The sequence below is a fragment of the Colossoma macropomum genome, unplaced genomic scaffold (genome assembly GCF_904425465.1).
Source record: "Colossoma macropomum unplaced genomic scaffold, Colossoma_macropomum, whole genome shotgun sequence".
NCBI classification, from domain to species: Eukaryota; Metazoa; Chordata; class Actinopteri; order Characiformes; family Serrasalmidae; genus Colossoma; species Colossoma macropomum.
In genome coordinates, this window is record NW_023494790.1 from 4,824,042 (window position 1) to 4,840,172 (window position 16,131).

General features: G+C 43.2%; 1 protein-coding gene across 5 annotated transcripts in view; it reads right to left on the reverse strand.

Moving 5' to 3' along the window:
• Positions 1–3,757: 3,757 nt before the first annotated feature.
• Positions 3,758–16,131, reverse strand: part of sec31b (SEC31 homolog B, COPII coat complex component) — a 36,673-nt gene continuing 24,299 nt past the window's right edge. For 2 of the 5 annotated variants that reach the window (XM_036571940.1, XM_036571935.1), the window contains 14 exons: positions 16,015–16,111; positions 15,608–15,786; positions 14,780–14,906; positions 13,602–13,747; positions 12,930–13,103; positions 11,683–11,811; positions 10,753–10,912; positions 10,194–10,580; positions 9,959–9,997; positions 8,586–8,644; positions 8,168–8,293; positions 7,818–7,937; positions 7,056–7,127; positions 3,758–6,076 (listed from right to left, as the gene is read on the reverse strand). In XM_036571940.1, coding sequence (XP_036427833.1) covers positions 5,897–6,076; positions 7,056–7,127; positions 7,818–7,937; positions 8,168–8,293; positions 8,586–8,644; positions 9,959–9,997; positions 10,194–10,580; positions 10,753–10,912; positions 11,683–11,811; positions 12,930–13,103; positions 13,602–13,747; positions 14,780–14,906; positions 15,608–15,786; positions 16,015–16,111 — 1,995 coding nt within the window. In that variant the 3' untranslated portion in view covers positions 3,758–5,896. Of the gene's footprint in view, positions 6,077–7,055; positions 7,128–7,817; positions 7,938–8,152; positions 8,294–8,585; positions 8,645–9,958; positions 9,998–10,193; positions 10,581–10,752; positions 10,913–11,682; positions 11,812–12,929; positions 13,104–13,601; positions 13,748–14,779; positions 14,907–15,607; positions 15,787–16,014; positions 16,112–16,131 lie in introns of all 5 variants that reach the window. The other 3 variants (XM_036571936.1, XM_036571939.1, XM_036571937.1) reach the window with 3 other exon arrangements.

Genomic DNA, 16,131 nt, shown 5'->3' on the forward strand with positions numbered 1-16,131 from the left:
AAGAAAAGCAGAATATCGTTGTGTTGAAAGAAAAACAAGCATTTTCAAAACTGCAGCTTCACAGGAGAGGAAAAAATATTTAATTTTAATGTGAGTTGCTGTAAAAAGATTTTATTCCAAGCCATTTTGGATAATTTCTGTTGGTCCATTCATCACGAAATTTTCACATTAAGACCATTAAGGACATTAAGGGCAGCTGCTGTGTTTCAATGATGAATGAAAATGAAAAAAAAAGAACAAAAAACTGCGATTAAACAGAAAATTATCCAGAATCCTCAACAGCTAAGTCTGATCTCAGCTGTGTGAGTGTGAGTGTGTCACTCTTTTCAGGAGACTCACTTTCAGTTCCTCAAGTAAACCTGCAGACACACCTCCAAAGTTTTACAACAGTCTTAGAAGCTGGTTGATCATTTTCTGAAGTAATCAAACTCATTCAGTGATGTTGAGGTCTGGACTCTGGGGTGGTCAGTCCATTGTTCAGCTTCTTTGTTTGATGTGTCCGTCTCCTTTTCTCAGTGAGGTTCTTTTTCACAGCTACACATCCTTTCAGACCCACAGCGCTGAGTGGTCTTCTCACAGTGGAAGGATGGACAGAAACACCTGTGGATGTTTTCAGATCTGAAGCAGCTTGATTTTCTCCTCTCTCTCAGAGATGAAAGCTTTAAGTGCTGTTTATCTGATGGGGGCAGTTTTGGTGTCTACCAGGTCTTCCAGGTGGTTGTTAGGAGTCCAGCTTTTTATATATCTCCAATTTTGGAAACTTTGACCTTCTTCATTATGCATGTGGATTATTTTCTATCTGATCTCAGAAACATCTGAAAAATGAATAACTTGTACTAAACGGATGTTTTGACTAAATTAAAATAATGACGGTCTCTGACTTTGGCAGAGTGCTGTATATTATACACCGATCAGGCATAACATTATGACCACCTCCTTGTTTCTACGCTCATTGTCCATTTTCTCAGCTCCACTTACTATATAGGTGCACTTTGTAGTTCTACAGTTACAGACTGTAGTCCATCTGTTTCTCTGCATACTTTGTTAGCCCCCTTTTACCCTGTTCTTCAGTGGTCAGGACCCCCGTGGACCCTCACAGAGCAGGTACTATTTGGGTGGTGGATCATTCTCAGCACTGCAGTAACACTGACGTGGTGGTGGTGTGTTAGTGTGTGTTGCGCTGGTCTGAGTGGATCAGACACAGCAGTGCTGCTGGAGTTTTTAAACACCTCAGTACCGCTGCTGGACTGAGAATAGTCCACCAACCAAAAATATCCAGCCAACAGCGTCCTGTGGGCAGCGTCCTGTGACCACTGATGAAGGACTAGAGGATGACCAACGCAAACTGTGCAGCAGCAGATGAGCTATCGTCTCTGACTTTACATCTACAAGGTGGACTGACAAGGTAGGAGTGTCTAATAGAGTGGACAGTGAGTTGACACAGTGTTTAAAAACTCCAGCAACACTGCTAACACACCACCACCACGTCAGTGTTACTGCAGTGCTGAGAATGATCCACCACCCAAATAGTACCTGCTCTGTGAGGGTCCATGGGGGTCCTGACCACTGAAGAACAGGGTAAAAGGGGGCTAACAAAGTATCAGAGAAACAGATGGACTACAGTCTGTAACTGTAGAACTACAAAGTGCACCTATATAGTAAGTGGAGCTGATAAAATGGACAATGAGCGTAGAAACAAGGAGGTGGTCATAATGTTATGCCTGATCGGTGTATACACACACACACACACACACACTCTCTCTCTCATATAACACAGACAACAGTTGAAATGATTATTTTATATGAAAGACAGCAATAAAAAATCAGATTATGATGTTTTATATGAAAGAAAATGTACAGACACTCAGATCAGCAGAAATGAAACCATAAACGTGCAACTAAAGAACGGAGGCACTTCAAACTGCACATCACACACAGCGATAACACAGAACAGGTTCTGCAGCACGACACACAGAACTCAGCCAGAGAGGCTGATCTATTTCAATGTTGATGGAGTTGATTCTCTTCTACAGTCGACGGTTCTGCTGAACTGAAGATCTGCGTTTGTTTTTAATTCAAATCGTTTTTTTACAGCATCTTTAACCAGCAGCTGTTCGCGCTCCAGACAGACACGACCTTTAAAAGGCCAGTTTCAGTATTTTCAGTGAGCAGTGAGAGCGGTTCTACAGTCTGGTTCTACAGTCCGGTTCTACAGTCTGGTTCTACAGTCCGGTTCCACTGCGCTGCTGTCTGTAAGCAAAACAGTCATTTAGCGTAATTAGCTGTAAATATTACTTTGACAGTGTCTGATTGGGTGGTTTTGTTTACTGAATTGTTGCCAGGGGAACATTAAATTCACATTTTTATCAAATTGCACACTTTTTTTTTTGTTTAACAGTTAAAGTTAGTTATGCTAGTGCTAGCTATGCTAACCATATGCGAATGTGTTTTTTCCCCCGGAATCCAGAACTTTATAATAATTTATCATCAGTCACTCAAGTTTTGGTCAAACCTGCAAAGAAAAGCAGGACTCTGAGGAAATTCCCTCCAAATTCACAACAACAGTGTTTCTCTCATCATTAGTGACGGATTCTCTCCAAACTGCACACAATCAGCGTCTTCAAACATTCATTCAATAAAGAGGCAAATAAAGCAAAACAGACATTATTATTATTATCATTATTATTATTATTAATATTATTTTAAACCAGGAATTATCACCTTCTTAAGTCCCTATATAATAATATCTAACTGTCTACCTTCTAATTTAATGCATTATAAATGCGCAAACAAACCTCAGTGGCTGTAAATGAGAGTAAAATGAGTCCAGAGCTGAAAATCACTCAGATTTTACCCCAAAACTGCACAGATTAGCGTTTAATCTGCTCTAATCCGCTCATTACGGCCTCATTAACTCATTAATAATCCCATCATGAAGGTAAAACCGTTCTGGAGCCGTAAACTCAGTGCAGGATCACAGCCAGCGACAGTCAGATTTGATATTTTAATTTTAAGGCATTTTTAGAGAATTTTTAAATAACACCTCCCACAAAAAACAAACCAAACAAAATAAAAGTCCAGCACTCGCGAGGAAACAGGCTGCCGCACGCCGACCGAGTCAGGAGGACAAACTGCAGAGCTGAGAATCACTCGTCACCTCCATCACTGAACTGGGTTAAACTCACAGCAGAAGACACGGAGCTCAGACAGACAGACAGACAGACGGCCAGAAAGACGGACAGACAGACAGACTACGGTCTCTAAGATTAACAGGCCTCAGATAACGTTACTAACATAGAAACATCGTTGAGACGAGATCGTAAACAAACTTTCACATGCTGTTGCTATGGTATCAAAGGTGGATGCTAAGGTGTTGCTACACAGCTCTACACTGCCCTCTGGTGGAGTACAGACTTCAGACTCAGCTCTGAGCTGCCCTCTGGTGGAGTACAGCGTTCAGACTCAGCTCTACGCTGCCCTCTAGTGGAGGATAGAGTTCAGACTCAGCTCTACACTGCTCTCTTGTGGAGTATAGACTTCAGACAAGGCTCTACACTGCCCTCTGGTGGAGTACAGCGTTCAGACTCAGCTCTATGCTGCCCTCTGGTGGGGTAGAGAGTTCAGACTCAGCTCTACACTGCCCTCTGGTGAAGTAAAGTGTCCAGACTCAGCTTTACACTGCCTTCTGGTGGAGTACAGCGTTCAGACAGCTCACGGTTCTTTAATATGAGAACATATATGCTAGAGAGACACAATTTTTTTTTTATTTAAATGTACAATTGTAAATAACTAACTATTCGCATATTTACTAATTCTAACTCATCTCTCAATAAAATCTGATTTAAAGCTGTTCATTTTTACAGAGCGACGAATCTGAACTCATTCCGGTCGTTTAATTCCTCACTGTTTGCGCGAACACGTATTAACTAACAGAACAGTTTGATGAAGGGTTTCCTGATGCTAATCCTGCAGTTTCACTCTGAATATTTGACTGTTTTACTCCTGATTTAACTCATCAGTTATAATCATAATAATGTGCTTAATGCTGTGTTTGGGTAGGAAAATCAAACATGAACATTAGGCTTACAGTATTTGCTGGAATTCCAGAACATTCCTTCAGTCTGGACTGAATTTTAAACAGATGCCATTGGATGGTTTGTACTGCAGTGACATTTTGTGACTGAAATCATCTTAAATCTAGTCAGTCCACACAATATTTCCTATTATGAGTCTGTTGTTAGAATATGAGATTATTCTGCTTATTTCTACATATTTTTACTTCAAAAGAAGAGAAATGAGAAATGATCAAGAGAAACGATCTCATTCCATCTGCATAAACACTTTTTCTTGAAACGTACATCATGGAATATCATGAAAAACATATTTTTTAATAAATAAGTTTGATGCAATATGTAAACAGTAAAAATGGAATCATCATAATATTGTAAGAGTCGTCTCGTAATGAAATATTAAATATGCTGAGTAGATTTAAAATCGATTTTACTCGCTAATATTTTGTGTAAATGCAGAAGGCTCAGTTCAGTGCTAGCTTTAGCTGGAGAGCGAAAAAAGGCTAATCAGAGCTAAAAATGAGGGTTCTGCTTTAACTAAACTCGTTCTGAAGCGTTCTGGACTGTTCCACACTAATGACGGAGAACAATGCTACAGGAGAACACAGTAAAAGCAGCGGTACATTCAGCTCATCAGGACAGATTAAACAGATTTAAACCACAAAAACGGAAATTCACTTTTAATCCACAAATTCAGAAAATAAAATCGTTTCTACTCTTGGATTAGTTGTTCTAGATACATTCAGTCACTTGTGACACGGTTTCATCTTAAATGTGTTTGTCTAACAAAATTCGGCTTCTTTTTCCAATTTCCTGTTTCTCCTTAAATGGTGAGCAGCTACGTTCTGGTGTCTGAGGATAACAAAAGCTGACAAGCTGGTTTTGAGGACGTGGACTAGTCTAGTCTTGGACTAAACTGCAATAAAAAAGGTGTCATCATTAAAATATGAAATATAGTCGAAGCTCTGGCTCAACTTTGAGGAGAAATCCACAGATTGTTTAAAAATTCTGCAGTAAGTGTTAAAGAAGATCAAATCAAGCCGTGTACGCTGCTCATCTTCAGTGAAATCAGCTTAAATCTATTCAATATATGTAATATTTCTCATTATTTGGTTCAAAACATAGTTCATCATGATGAAAGGTAACAAAAAATGTACATATTTATTAAATAACCTTATAATATCGTGCCGTCTCGCTACGCTACAACAGTCTTAATCTCCCAATGAGAAATATTATATATACACTCACTAAATTTCAGATGGTTTCACTTCATGAAGACGTGTTCTGCCGTGTGGATGTGAATACAAAGTACCTGAACTCAAAGGAACAGTTCCACAGTCCAGCTCCCGTTTGGAGTGTTATCTTTCAAGCTTTACCTTCTGGAGTGGACGCTAACTGCCGTTCTCCTTCACGAAACCTCAAACAAACCTTCAGTCAACCTTACACAAACGTGCCAGCAGCCAAACGTGCTCCCGAATCTGTGAAGAACACACTGAACCATCATTCAGTCACTTTAACACAACAACTACAGCTACCGTCACCACATCAACACCAGCACGGAACACACTCCTCTCAGACCGGGACGCCACTCGGCGTCTTTCTTTGGGAAGAGAGAAGAAAAATGATAACAAAAAAAAATAATAATAATAAATCAGAGTGTATCTGCATCCCGGAGCATCGGTATATTAATCATCATCAAAGCAAAGTTCATCCACAGATAAAAAAAAACAAAACAAAAAAAACCCCAATATAAACATGTCCGTATCTGATCTTGTGTGTGTTTTTCTGCGATTAATACTGCGATGGGGGGCTGGTGGTCTGGCGGGTTAGACCCCCAGCTTGTTGCCGATGGTCATGAGCACTTTGAGGACAGGCATGAAGGCTGAGATCTCGCTGAAGTTGCTGCTGCTGACCACCTGCGTGTGGAGCTCCAGAGCCCGCTGGTAGTTTCGGGCTGACACGCAGCGGCTGATCTCGTGCAGGCCGGACAGGATGCTGGGGGACAGCTGGGGGACAGGAACCAAACAGAGGCGTCAAATTTATCAGGACTGTCTAAGTTATCGTGGGGCTAAACCACTGTAGGCTGAATGGGCGGGGCTTAACTGGTGTAGGCTGAATGGGCAGGGCTAAACTGCTGTAGGCCGAATGGGTGGGGCTAAACTGCTGTAGGCCGAATGGGTGGGGCTTAACTGCTGTAGGCCGAATGGGCTAAATGAGTTGGTTTTCATGACATCACAGCTGAAGCAGATGCTTCACAGGTGAAGCCCAGCTGCAGTGCTGTGTGTTGCTCTGATAGAAGCCCTGATTGTAGATCTCTGGTTCAAATACAGCTTTTAAATATCTTTTAAAGCAAAGATTTTAAAGCTCTGCTGCTGGTTTTTAAAGCTCTAAATGACCTTAAAGCTCCTGAGTGTCTGTTTATGATCTTAGATCTGCAGATACTGAACTTCTGAACACCTTCAGTAAAATATAGAAAACATGGAGAGACTCTTTCAGTTATTCTGCTTCTAAACTGTGGAGCTCAGTTCACCTTTTATTAGACAGTCGAGCTCAGAGCTCACTTTTAATAAACTTAATAAACATGTGACTTAACAGCTCTTTAACTCAGTGCTTTGTTAAAACTCTACGGCTCTTTGGTCTTTATCTGTGTAATCTGATCTGTTTTACTGTCTTAGACGATTTTAAATTACTCATAGTTTCTTCTGTTACTGTTAAGCTTTATCACCTGTCTGTAAAGCACTGTGAGCTGCCACCGCCATAAAAATGCTCTAAAAATAAAAATTCTTCTTCTTATTATTATTAATGCAACAAATCACCTTTATATTTGTCATATTTTACTGTTTACCATTTACTGTATGTACTGAAGTCATGGAGAGCTGTACTTTTACACCTGACATACTGCTACAACTGACTTTCCCTTGGGAGATTAATGATGTTCATCTCATCTCATGGTTTGTTTGCTGAAACAGAAGCTGGTCTCCTCACCGACTGGTCTCGGAGTTTGTCATACAAGCTGCCGATTCGTTTGGAGGCATCATCCAGCTTCCTTTTAGTTTGCTGGAGAAGAGAAACAGAGTCACGGTAAATAGTCACAGCTGGACTCTGTAACAGTGAGCAGAGAGCATTAATCAATGAAGTTCATATACAGACTGAAGCAGCTCTGCTCGTCTCTAAAGCTGAACTAAACCGTCTAGAGCAGCCTGGCTGGAACTACAGGACTATAAAATATTAACTGCTGTTAAAACACATAATGGCAGATTCCACTGGTTCTGTTTGTCCTCTGTTGTCCTTTAGAGTCTGTGTCATTGCATCAACACCTCCTGGGTCGACATGACCGGTCGATCAGAGGGCATCAGACTGGATTACAGACCAGAGGACAATCGTTTAAGGCCTTTCTGAAATCAGGACACCATAAAATCAGCCTCAAAATCAGCCTGATTATCCTGCAGTGTGTCAGGAATAAACCTGTTTTATGCACAGGCTTAAAGGTGAACTTTGATTCTGGTCACATTGAAAAACGCAGCTCAAGTGATTTAAAACTGCTGTAAATTTGCTGTGTTCTGTCATTATTATGAAGATGATATGGCTGCTTATTAAAACCCAGAATAAGACAGTCTATTATTGATTGATTGATTCTGAAAGTGGTACCAAATAAATCATACTTGCTTTTAGTATTGTGATCCAACTGTCATTATTATTATTATTATTATTCTTTGTAGAAATGATTATATGAGTGTGTATATGTACCGGGTCTGTAGCTGCGAGCTGACAGCGCTGCACTAAACTGTCGAAGGTGCTCTTCAGGATCATGTGCTCCGCTGGAATCTCCTTCTGCTCCACTCGCTCTGCAGGAAGCTGCTGAAGAACCTCAACACACAAACAATCCAGATTCAATTTCACCAAACCGCACATCAGATATCAGACTGTTACATAAACACAATCCAGACTATTACAGTCTGTTATAGAGTCTGGATTGTGTTTGTGTCGGTGTAACAGTCTGTAATAAACACTAGAGCACAGAAACCTCAGGAATTCATATGAGAATTAAAAAGTACACGACACTGTCTGTCTCTCTGTGTTACCTGTGTTTCTCTCACCTGTAGGCTGGGCTCCTGGGGGGCTCCAGGAGGGACCTGCACTCTGTCCTGAGGCACAGCGCCCTCTGCAGGTAGGCTCATGACAGGGGCAGTGATGGGAGCAGGAGGTGTGTATTCTCCAGCAATCTGGAAAACATCAGTGTTTTACATCAACACGTTACAGTAAAAACAGAGCTTTACAGCCTGGAATACCAACAGACACTGTACTGCTGGGTATTAGACAGTAAACGAGATATTAGTGAGCTTAGTGTGAGCTAGTGAAATGTGACGAATAAATAATAAAAATTATTATTATTATTATTATTATGTGTTAGTTATTGAGTTAAACTATGTGTGTTAACTTAGTGAAAATACTGAAATGAAAACAGTCTTAAAGTGACCTGATGATGTGGAGGAACCAGAACATGATCACTCTTACCTTTTTACTTCTGGGTCCGCCGCGAACAGCAGGAGGATCATTCCAGCCATCATGAGCACCTGGAACAGGAAACACAGGAACAAATCAGCCATTAAGAAACTTTAGCTTTTATTCCTGCATTTATGTGGACAGATAATCCAAACAATGTAAATGTGGCTAAAAAATTATGTTGTCATGCTGACAAGATGAGCTTTTCGTCATCTTTAGCCATATTAGCATTGTTTGTTGGAGAGTCTTCTCCTCCAAATAATGACGGACAGCTGTGTCTCCGCTCTCGCACTCTGTGGGCTGTTAATCTCCAACAGCACCATTTAATATACACCGATCAGGCATAACATTATGACCACCTCACTGTTTCTACGCTCATTGTCCATTTTATCAGCTCCACTTACTATATAGGTGCACTTTGTAGTTCTACAGTTACAGACTGTAGTCCATCTGTTTCTCTGATACTTTGTTAGCCCCCTTTTACCCTGTTCTTCAGTGGTCAGGACCCCCATGGACCCTCACAGAGCAGGTACTATTTGGGTGGTGGATCATTCTCAGCACTACAGTAACACTGACGTGGTGGTGGTGTGTTAGTGTGTGTTGCGCTGGTCTGAGTGGATCAGACACAGCAGTGCTGCTGGAGTTTTTAAACACCTCAGTGTCACTGCTGGACTGAGAATAGTCCACCAACCAAAAATGTCCAGCCAACAGCGTCCTGTGGGCAGCGTCCTGTGACCACTGATGCAGAACTAGAGGATGACCAACACAAACTGTGCAGCAGCAGATGAGCTATCGTCTCTGACTTTACATCTACAAGGTGGACTGACAAGGTAGGAGTGTCTAACAGAGTGGACAGTGAGTGGACACAGTGTTCAAAATCTCCAGCAGCACTGCTGTCTGATCCACTCAGACCAGCACAACACACACTAACACACCACCACCACATCAGTGTTACTGCAGTGCTGAGAATGATCCACCACCTAAATAGTACCTGCTCTGTGAGGGTCCATGGGGGTCCTGACCACTGAAGAACAGGGTAAAAGGGGGCTAACAAAGTATCAGAGAAACAGATGGACTACAGTCTGTAACTGTAGAACTACAAAGTGCACCTATATAGTAAGTGGAGCTGATAAAATGGACAATGAGAGTAGAAACGAGGAGGTGGTCATAATGTTATGCCTGATCGATGTAAAGCTCGTGAAAACTCTGCAAAGCTGAAGTAAAACTTTACAGCCATGCTGAAATGGTGCAGCACCGGCCCACACGCCGCTCAGAGCTCAGTGTTAGCATGCTAGCAGCGCTTCGTCTCAGTGAGCAGCTCATCATCTAACTCTGCACTCATCTGCTAGCTTTCCCTCCAAAGCGAACACACAGATCTCTGTCACCTTCTTCCTCTCTATGTGATCTGATCCAGAGGAAACCGCCTGCAATTAAACACCACAAATTAACCAATCAAATCTGAAACAAACACCCACAGCGTCACACTAAACCCACATTTACCCCTTTAGCACAGTGCTAACTGCATTCCTAATGAAAACTAGCACAGAAAGGGAGTTTGATGTTTTGGCTCTGAAAGCCGGACAGTAAACCTGGAGAGGGGCGCTGAGGTGAGCAGGTTACCTGTAGGAGGTGGAGGAACAGATGGACTGTAGGTTTTAGCTCCAGGTGCTCCGGGTCCTCCCTGTGGGTATCCCACCCCCGGGGGTGGGTAAACTGTGCCTGTGGGTGGGGGTGCAGTGCCCAGAGGAGGGGGGGCAGCGGCCTGTGGCCCTAATGGCCCTGAGTACATGGGCACTGGCCCCCCGGGAAGAGAGCTGGGGGGCAGAGGGGGCAGGGAGGCAGCAGGCAGGAACCCAGGTGCCGGAGGAGTGGGCATCATGGGCACAGAGCCGGGCACAGAGCCTGGCACCATACCCCCTGGAGCAGAGGACAAGGGGGGCACAGGACCAGACAGGCTGGAAGGGGGGAACACCAGGGGCCCCCCTACAGGCTGGGAGGGTGAAAAACCTAAGAGAGAGAGAAAGAGAGAGAGAGAGAGAGAGAGAGAGAGATAGCAGGTTAAAGATGAACTGACAGACAACTGATCAACTAACTGATGGTAAAACTGAAGGGCAAAGTGATGGACAAATTGATCAAGGGACTAACAGAAGAACTGATGGAGGAACTGAATGGCTGGTACCTGGAGCTGCAGCAGGGTATTGTGGGTAGGAATGTCTGCTGGCTGGGCGGGGCACTCCTGGTGTGTGAGCAGTGGGTTGAGCCTGGGGTGTGAACACGGGGGGCATCGCTGGCTGACCTGCCCGGGGCATCTGAGGGGGCATTGCAGGAGGGAACGGCTCCTAGGAAATACAACAGAACATATTACAACATCTCCAAACAGAACGTTGTCAGGAGAACGTTCTCCCAGATTACATCACTTGATACTGTGAGCTGAATTTCGGACCTCCCCCCACTCGCCCCCCGATGACGCATTTACAGCGTTTTTGGACTTTATCGCCCTCCGGTCGTTACACCATTCTTCATTTCGAAACAGAAACAGTTTCCAACCCTGCCAGCGTGGACGGGGCAATCTGACAACATCAGACGGTCAATCTGTCCAATGCTGATGCCAGCCAGGAGAAAGGTCAAGAACTGGGCTCTGAGGTCATCCAGAAACACCTCACTCTGCACATACAGCAGTGAACTGGAGTAACCGTAACTTGAGCTCTATTAGATCTGCTTTAGCTTCAGCTACGGTTCTGTAGTTTAAAAGATCAGCGATTTATATCCAGTATGAATCTGCAGTGTGTGTAGTTTTACAGTCTGACAGTAATAATTGTGGAGCTCTGCTCTGAAAATGATTCATATCTGCCAGTGATGCGGTCACCACGGTAACGGTGCTATGGCTGCATGTCACTCAGTCAGGTAGCGCTCTGGGGCACAGAGCAACATGCTGTTTCAGTGCCATCAACGCAGCGTCTCAGCCTCCTCTGTGTGGAGGAACAGATCTCCCTCAACAAGTCAGACTGTGAGAGAAGCCTCAGTTATTACAGTGCTGCCCCCTGGAGGACATATAGGGTAAACTGCTGGAGGAACTGTAGGAACCCTGCTGTGATGATGATGATCTTACCTGTGGCGCTGCTGTGTGTGTGTTAGCGGGGGCAGATGTAGCATCCCCAGCTGGAGCTTTAGGGTGATGAGGCTGAGCTGCTGCACCCTGAGCATGAGACAGACGCTCCCTCAACATCTGGACTTCAGCCTGTGGAGAGGGGAAAAGAGAGAGAGAGAGATGCTGAGGTGCTCAGATAAAACAACACCACCAACATACATATATATATATATATATATATATATATGTTTTATTAAAAAAACTGTTTTTTTATTAACTGATTGAGTGTATTGATTTTATTTGATTTGCTCATTAAACATCTCCAAGAGAAAGTCTGAGTGTTTGTTGATTACGGAGCTGTTTAGTCACGTTAATTGGAGGTTTACATATTTTTCTATGATGTTGGTTTCTTCACTGGCAGCTTCTTTTTCCAAATGTGTTCAACGTTCCTGAGTGTAACTGCTGCAAATTCAAGGTGAAACAGAAAATTATAATAAGCTATTAGAATAAGAGGCTGACCAGCTAAATTGAGTTTGTTATTTAAGAGCTTTGGCAGTTTTGTAGCCACTTTTATTGGTTTTTATAAAATATCATACACTGCAATGTTCTGAACTCTGGAGAACTACTGGAACAGAGCGGAGCCTTCTTAATGATGCAATCAAACACTATTAATGTGCTTTACTGTGAACATGTGTGTTACAGTGTCTGACACAGAGCTCTTCCCTTCAGTGCAGGATCAGGTAGTTTGAGTGTGCCGGTCTCCGTGGTGTTTTGTCGTAGATGATCAGTCAGACAGTACCACACACATAACGAACACCCAACACCCCAAATCTCACCGTGATCATGATATACGTGATGTAAACAAAGCTGTACTGAACCAGTTTCTCCTTCCTGAACACTAAAGAAGAGGAAGCTCAGTCTGTGGGTGAAGATGCAGTTAAAAACACTCAGAACTGGAGAAACACTGGACAGTTCATGTTGTTGCCCTCTAGTCCTTTATTAATTGTCAGTTTCTGACCACAGAGTTGCTCTTGTCTGAATATTTTTGGGTGGATGGTCCATTCTCAGCCCAGCAGGTCCACCTCCCATATATCACCTGGACAGCAATCCTGTGGTCAGAAACTGGCGAGTGAAGAACGAGGCAGTAACAGATGATCTGCAGTCTGTAACCAAACATCTGCACAGTTGAGCTATAAAGAAGGGGTTTCTGATAAAGTGGCCAGTGAGTGGATACAGATATCCGCGTGTGTGTGTGTGTGTGTGTGTACCTGCTGCGATGTATGCGGTAGGTAACTCAGTGCCGTCTCCAGGCTGCCCTGATTAGCCAGTATGTTAGCATAATGGATGAGTTTCTCCTCCAGAACTGAGCTCTGCACTGTAACTTCACTGTTCCTCAGACGCTCGATAGACTTCCTCAGAACCATCACCTTCTCCACCAGGTCCTACAGAGAACACACACACACACACACACACACACACACACAGAAACACTTACTGTAATGAAGAGTTTCACATTTGTGTTGTCCTGATAAAGAGAAACAGATTCATGAAAACTGCTTTAATAATCAAAAGTGCCACTGCAGGCTAAAACAACGTCAGCTAACTCTGCATTAACTCACTCTGTGTTAGGTAAGTTTGCATATGCTAACTCTACAACTGCTAAACTCTGGGGCTCATAGAAAAATCTGTTTCCCACTAGTAAATACAACATTGGCGCTTATGTGCACTCATAAATATGTTTGTGATACGACTTGAAAGCAGCATTAGACCCAAAACCAATAACAGCTCCAGTTTAACCAGCTGCTCAGTGAAGTGTCTGCTGAATGTGTGTTTGTGTTTTTATACTGATATACGCCTTATATACTCTACAGTTCATTGTAATCTCAGTGTTTGCTTTGACCTGTGTATGTGTGTGTGTGTGTGTGTATATCCGGGTGTACCTCCAGGCTGAGGGGGGCATTACAGTCTCTCTGGGAGCTCCAGCACTCCACCAGTTTGTGGATGTTTCCAGAGCAGATGTAGCACAGACAGGCCTGCAGGCAGCGCTTCTCTGTTCCACCAACTTCTAACCGAGAACCCAGAGTGTCTACACACAACACACAACACACACAGTATCACTCTGAGTGAAATGATCTGTAATAGTCTAAATGTGAAAGATTATGAGCTGCAGATCTGCTTTATTCCAGCAGTAAGTCAGTATTACAGGATCAGACAGTTCGACAAACCTCATTACTCTCTTTAAAAGAGCTCATTTCCTACATTTATCCTTATTTAGATCCAAGCTTGAGTGGCTTTATAAACCAAAAAATCATAATTTATTCTACATGATAATTTACAAACGGTTCTTTATCCCTCAGGATTAGACAGACTGTTATATGTAAATGAACTCTGTTCTGATTGGCTGTCCTGTATTGTGCTTTATTCAAAAAGCATTTCAGCTGATATAATCCTTATAAACTGAGTGTGAATGTGTGGGGCTAAACTACAGTGGGCTGAATTGGTGGGGCTAAACTGCTATGGTTTGAATGGGTGGGGCTAACCAGCTGTAGGACGAATGGGTGGGGCTAAACTGCTGTAGGCTGAATGGGCGGGGCTAAACTGCCCTGGTTTGAACGGGTGGAGCTAAACTGCTGCAGACTGAAAGGGTGGGGCTAATCTGCTGTGGTCTGAATGGGTGGGGCTAAACTGCTGTAGGCTGAAAGGGTGGGGCTAATCTGCTGTGGTCTGAATGGGTGGGGCTAAACCGCTGTAGGCTGAAAGGGTGGGGCTAATCTGCTGTGGGCTGAATGGGTGGGGCTGAACTGCTGTAGATTGAATGGGTGGGGCTAATCTGCTGTATGCTGAATGGGTGGGGCTAATCTGCTGTAGGCTGAAAGGGTGGGGCTAATATGCTGTAGGCTGAATGGGTGGGGCTAATCTGCTGTAGGTGGAAAGGGTGGGGCTAAACTGCTGTATGCTGAATGGGTGGGGCTAAACCGCTGTATGCTGAATGGGTGGAGCTAAACCGCTGTAGGCTGAATGGGTGGAGCTAAACTGCTGTAGGCTGAATGAGACTGCAGAAAAAGAGCAAAGCCTGTTCTCGGATCAGTCTAAAGCCCAATCTGAGCTCCGTTCCTACCACAGAGTGGAGCGAACTCCTCAGGGTTAGCGTAGGTCAGCAGTGCCGCTAAGGCCTCCTTCCAGTTGTCCAGCTCGCAGTCTTGCACAATGTCCTTCCAGTTCTGAGTGACCACTGACAAAATCAGCTACAGGACAAACAACACGAGCGTTAACACACAGAGAGGGTAAAACAGCGTTTAATGGGGGTGTAACGATTTTCCTAATCCACACTGTGGGGGTTCAAAAAATGTCTTTAACTCCTTGGGACCACCGGTGGTTCCAAAACGCACTTTGCCATATTCTTCATAACTTTCATATTTCATAAGCTACATTCAAAAGGTGGGGGTCGTATGAGAGCTGTAACTGTCTTCTTTCCAGTCAAATAGATGGGTAATGTAATTTTAAACCCTTATAATTAAAGAAGCTAAACTCACAATTTTTCTTGTCTACTGAAAGTCGACCCATTTTTCCACAAATCTGAGCTATAAACTATAAACAGATGGCGTCTCTTCAGTGATCTGCTCTGTAAAAATTATTTTTATAAAGAAATACAAAGAGCGTCTAAGATTTTTGGCTTTCAGCAGTAAATTGTAAGCAAATAGTAATATGTGTGATCATAAACACATGTTCTGTTAATCTGAGGGGGAGCTTTTACAAAAAATAAATGAATAAAAAAATTAAATTTATTTCAGGCAGTTACTGAATAATTTGTCTTATGATTTGGTACCATTGAGACCCTGTTGGTCTGTTTGTTGAGGTATAAACTCTAGAACAGTGTCGATGGTACCACTGAGACCCTGTTGGTCTGTTTGTTGAGGTATAAACTCTAGAACAGTGTCGATGGTACCATTGAGACCCTGTTGGTCTGTTTGTTGAGGTATCTCTGCTGAGTTTTCTTCAGGAGCTCCTCTCCTCCACTGATGGACAGCAGAATGGCCTCAGCGTAGCGTCCGTCACTCAGACACAGATCCACTGCCCCCTCAAAGTTCCCCACCAACAGAGCCTGGCTGATCAAACCGTCTGTGTCTACAGAGAGAAAATAGGTTCAATAAAAGTTCAATAAAAAGCTCCTGGACGGCTTTACTGCTGGTCAGACGTCTCACTGTTGAGCAGAAAATTCAGAAAGAACAACAAAGTCGTACAAACTTCAGCTTCTAAACAGCTTCTTATTGGCATTTTCTTCGATATAGTTTAATATCTGTGATTATTGTACAGATTTTAGTATTTGTAAAGGGGTTGTGAGTGAGTGTGTACCTGCAGACACTGGGATGTGGAAAGGTGTTTTCTCTTTCTGTATTTGGCTGAAAAAGTCAGTAGGTGGCGCTGCTGATTCACTTCCATCATCTGACCTCTGTAAAACACACATACACA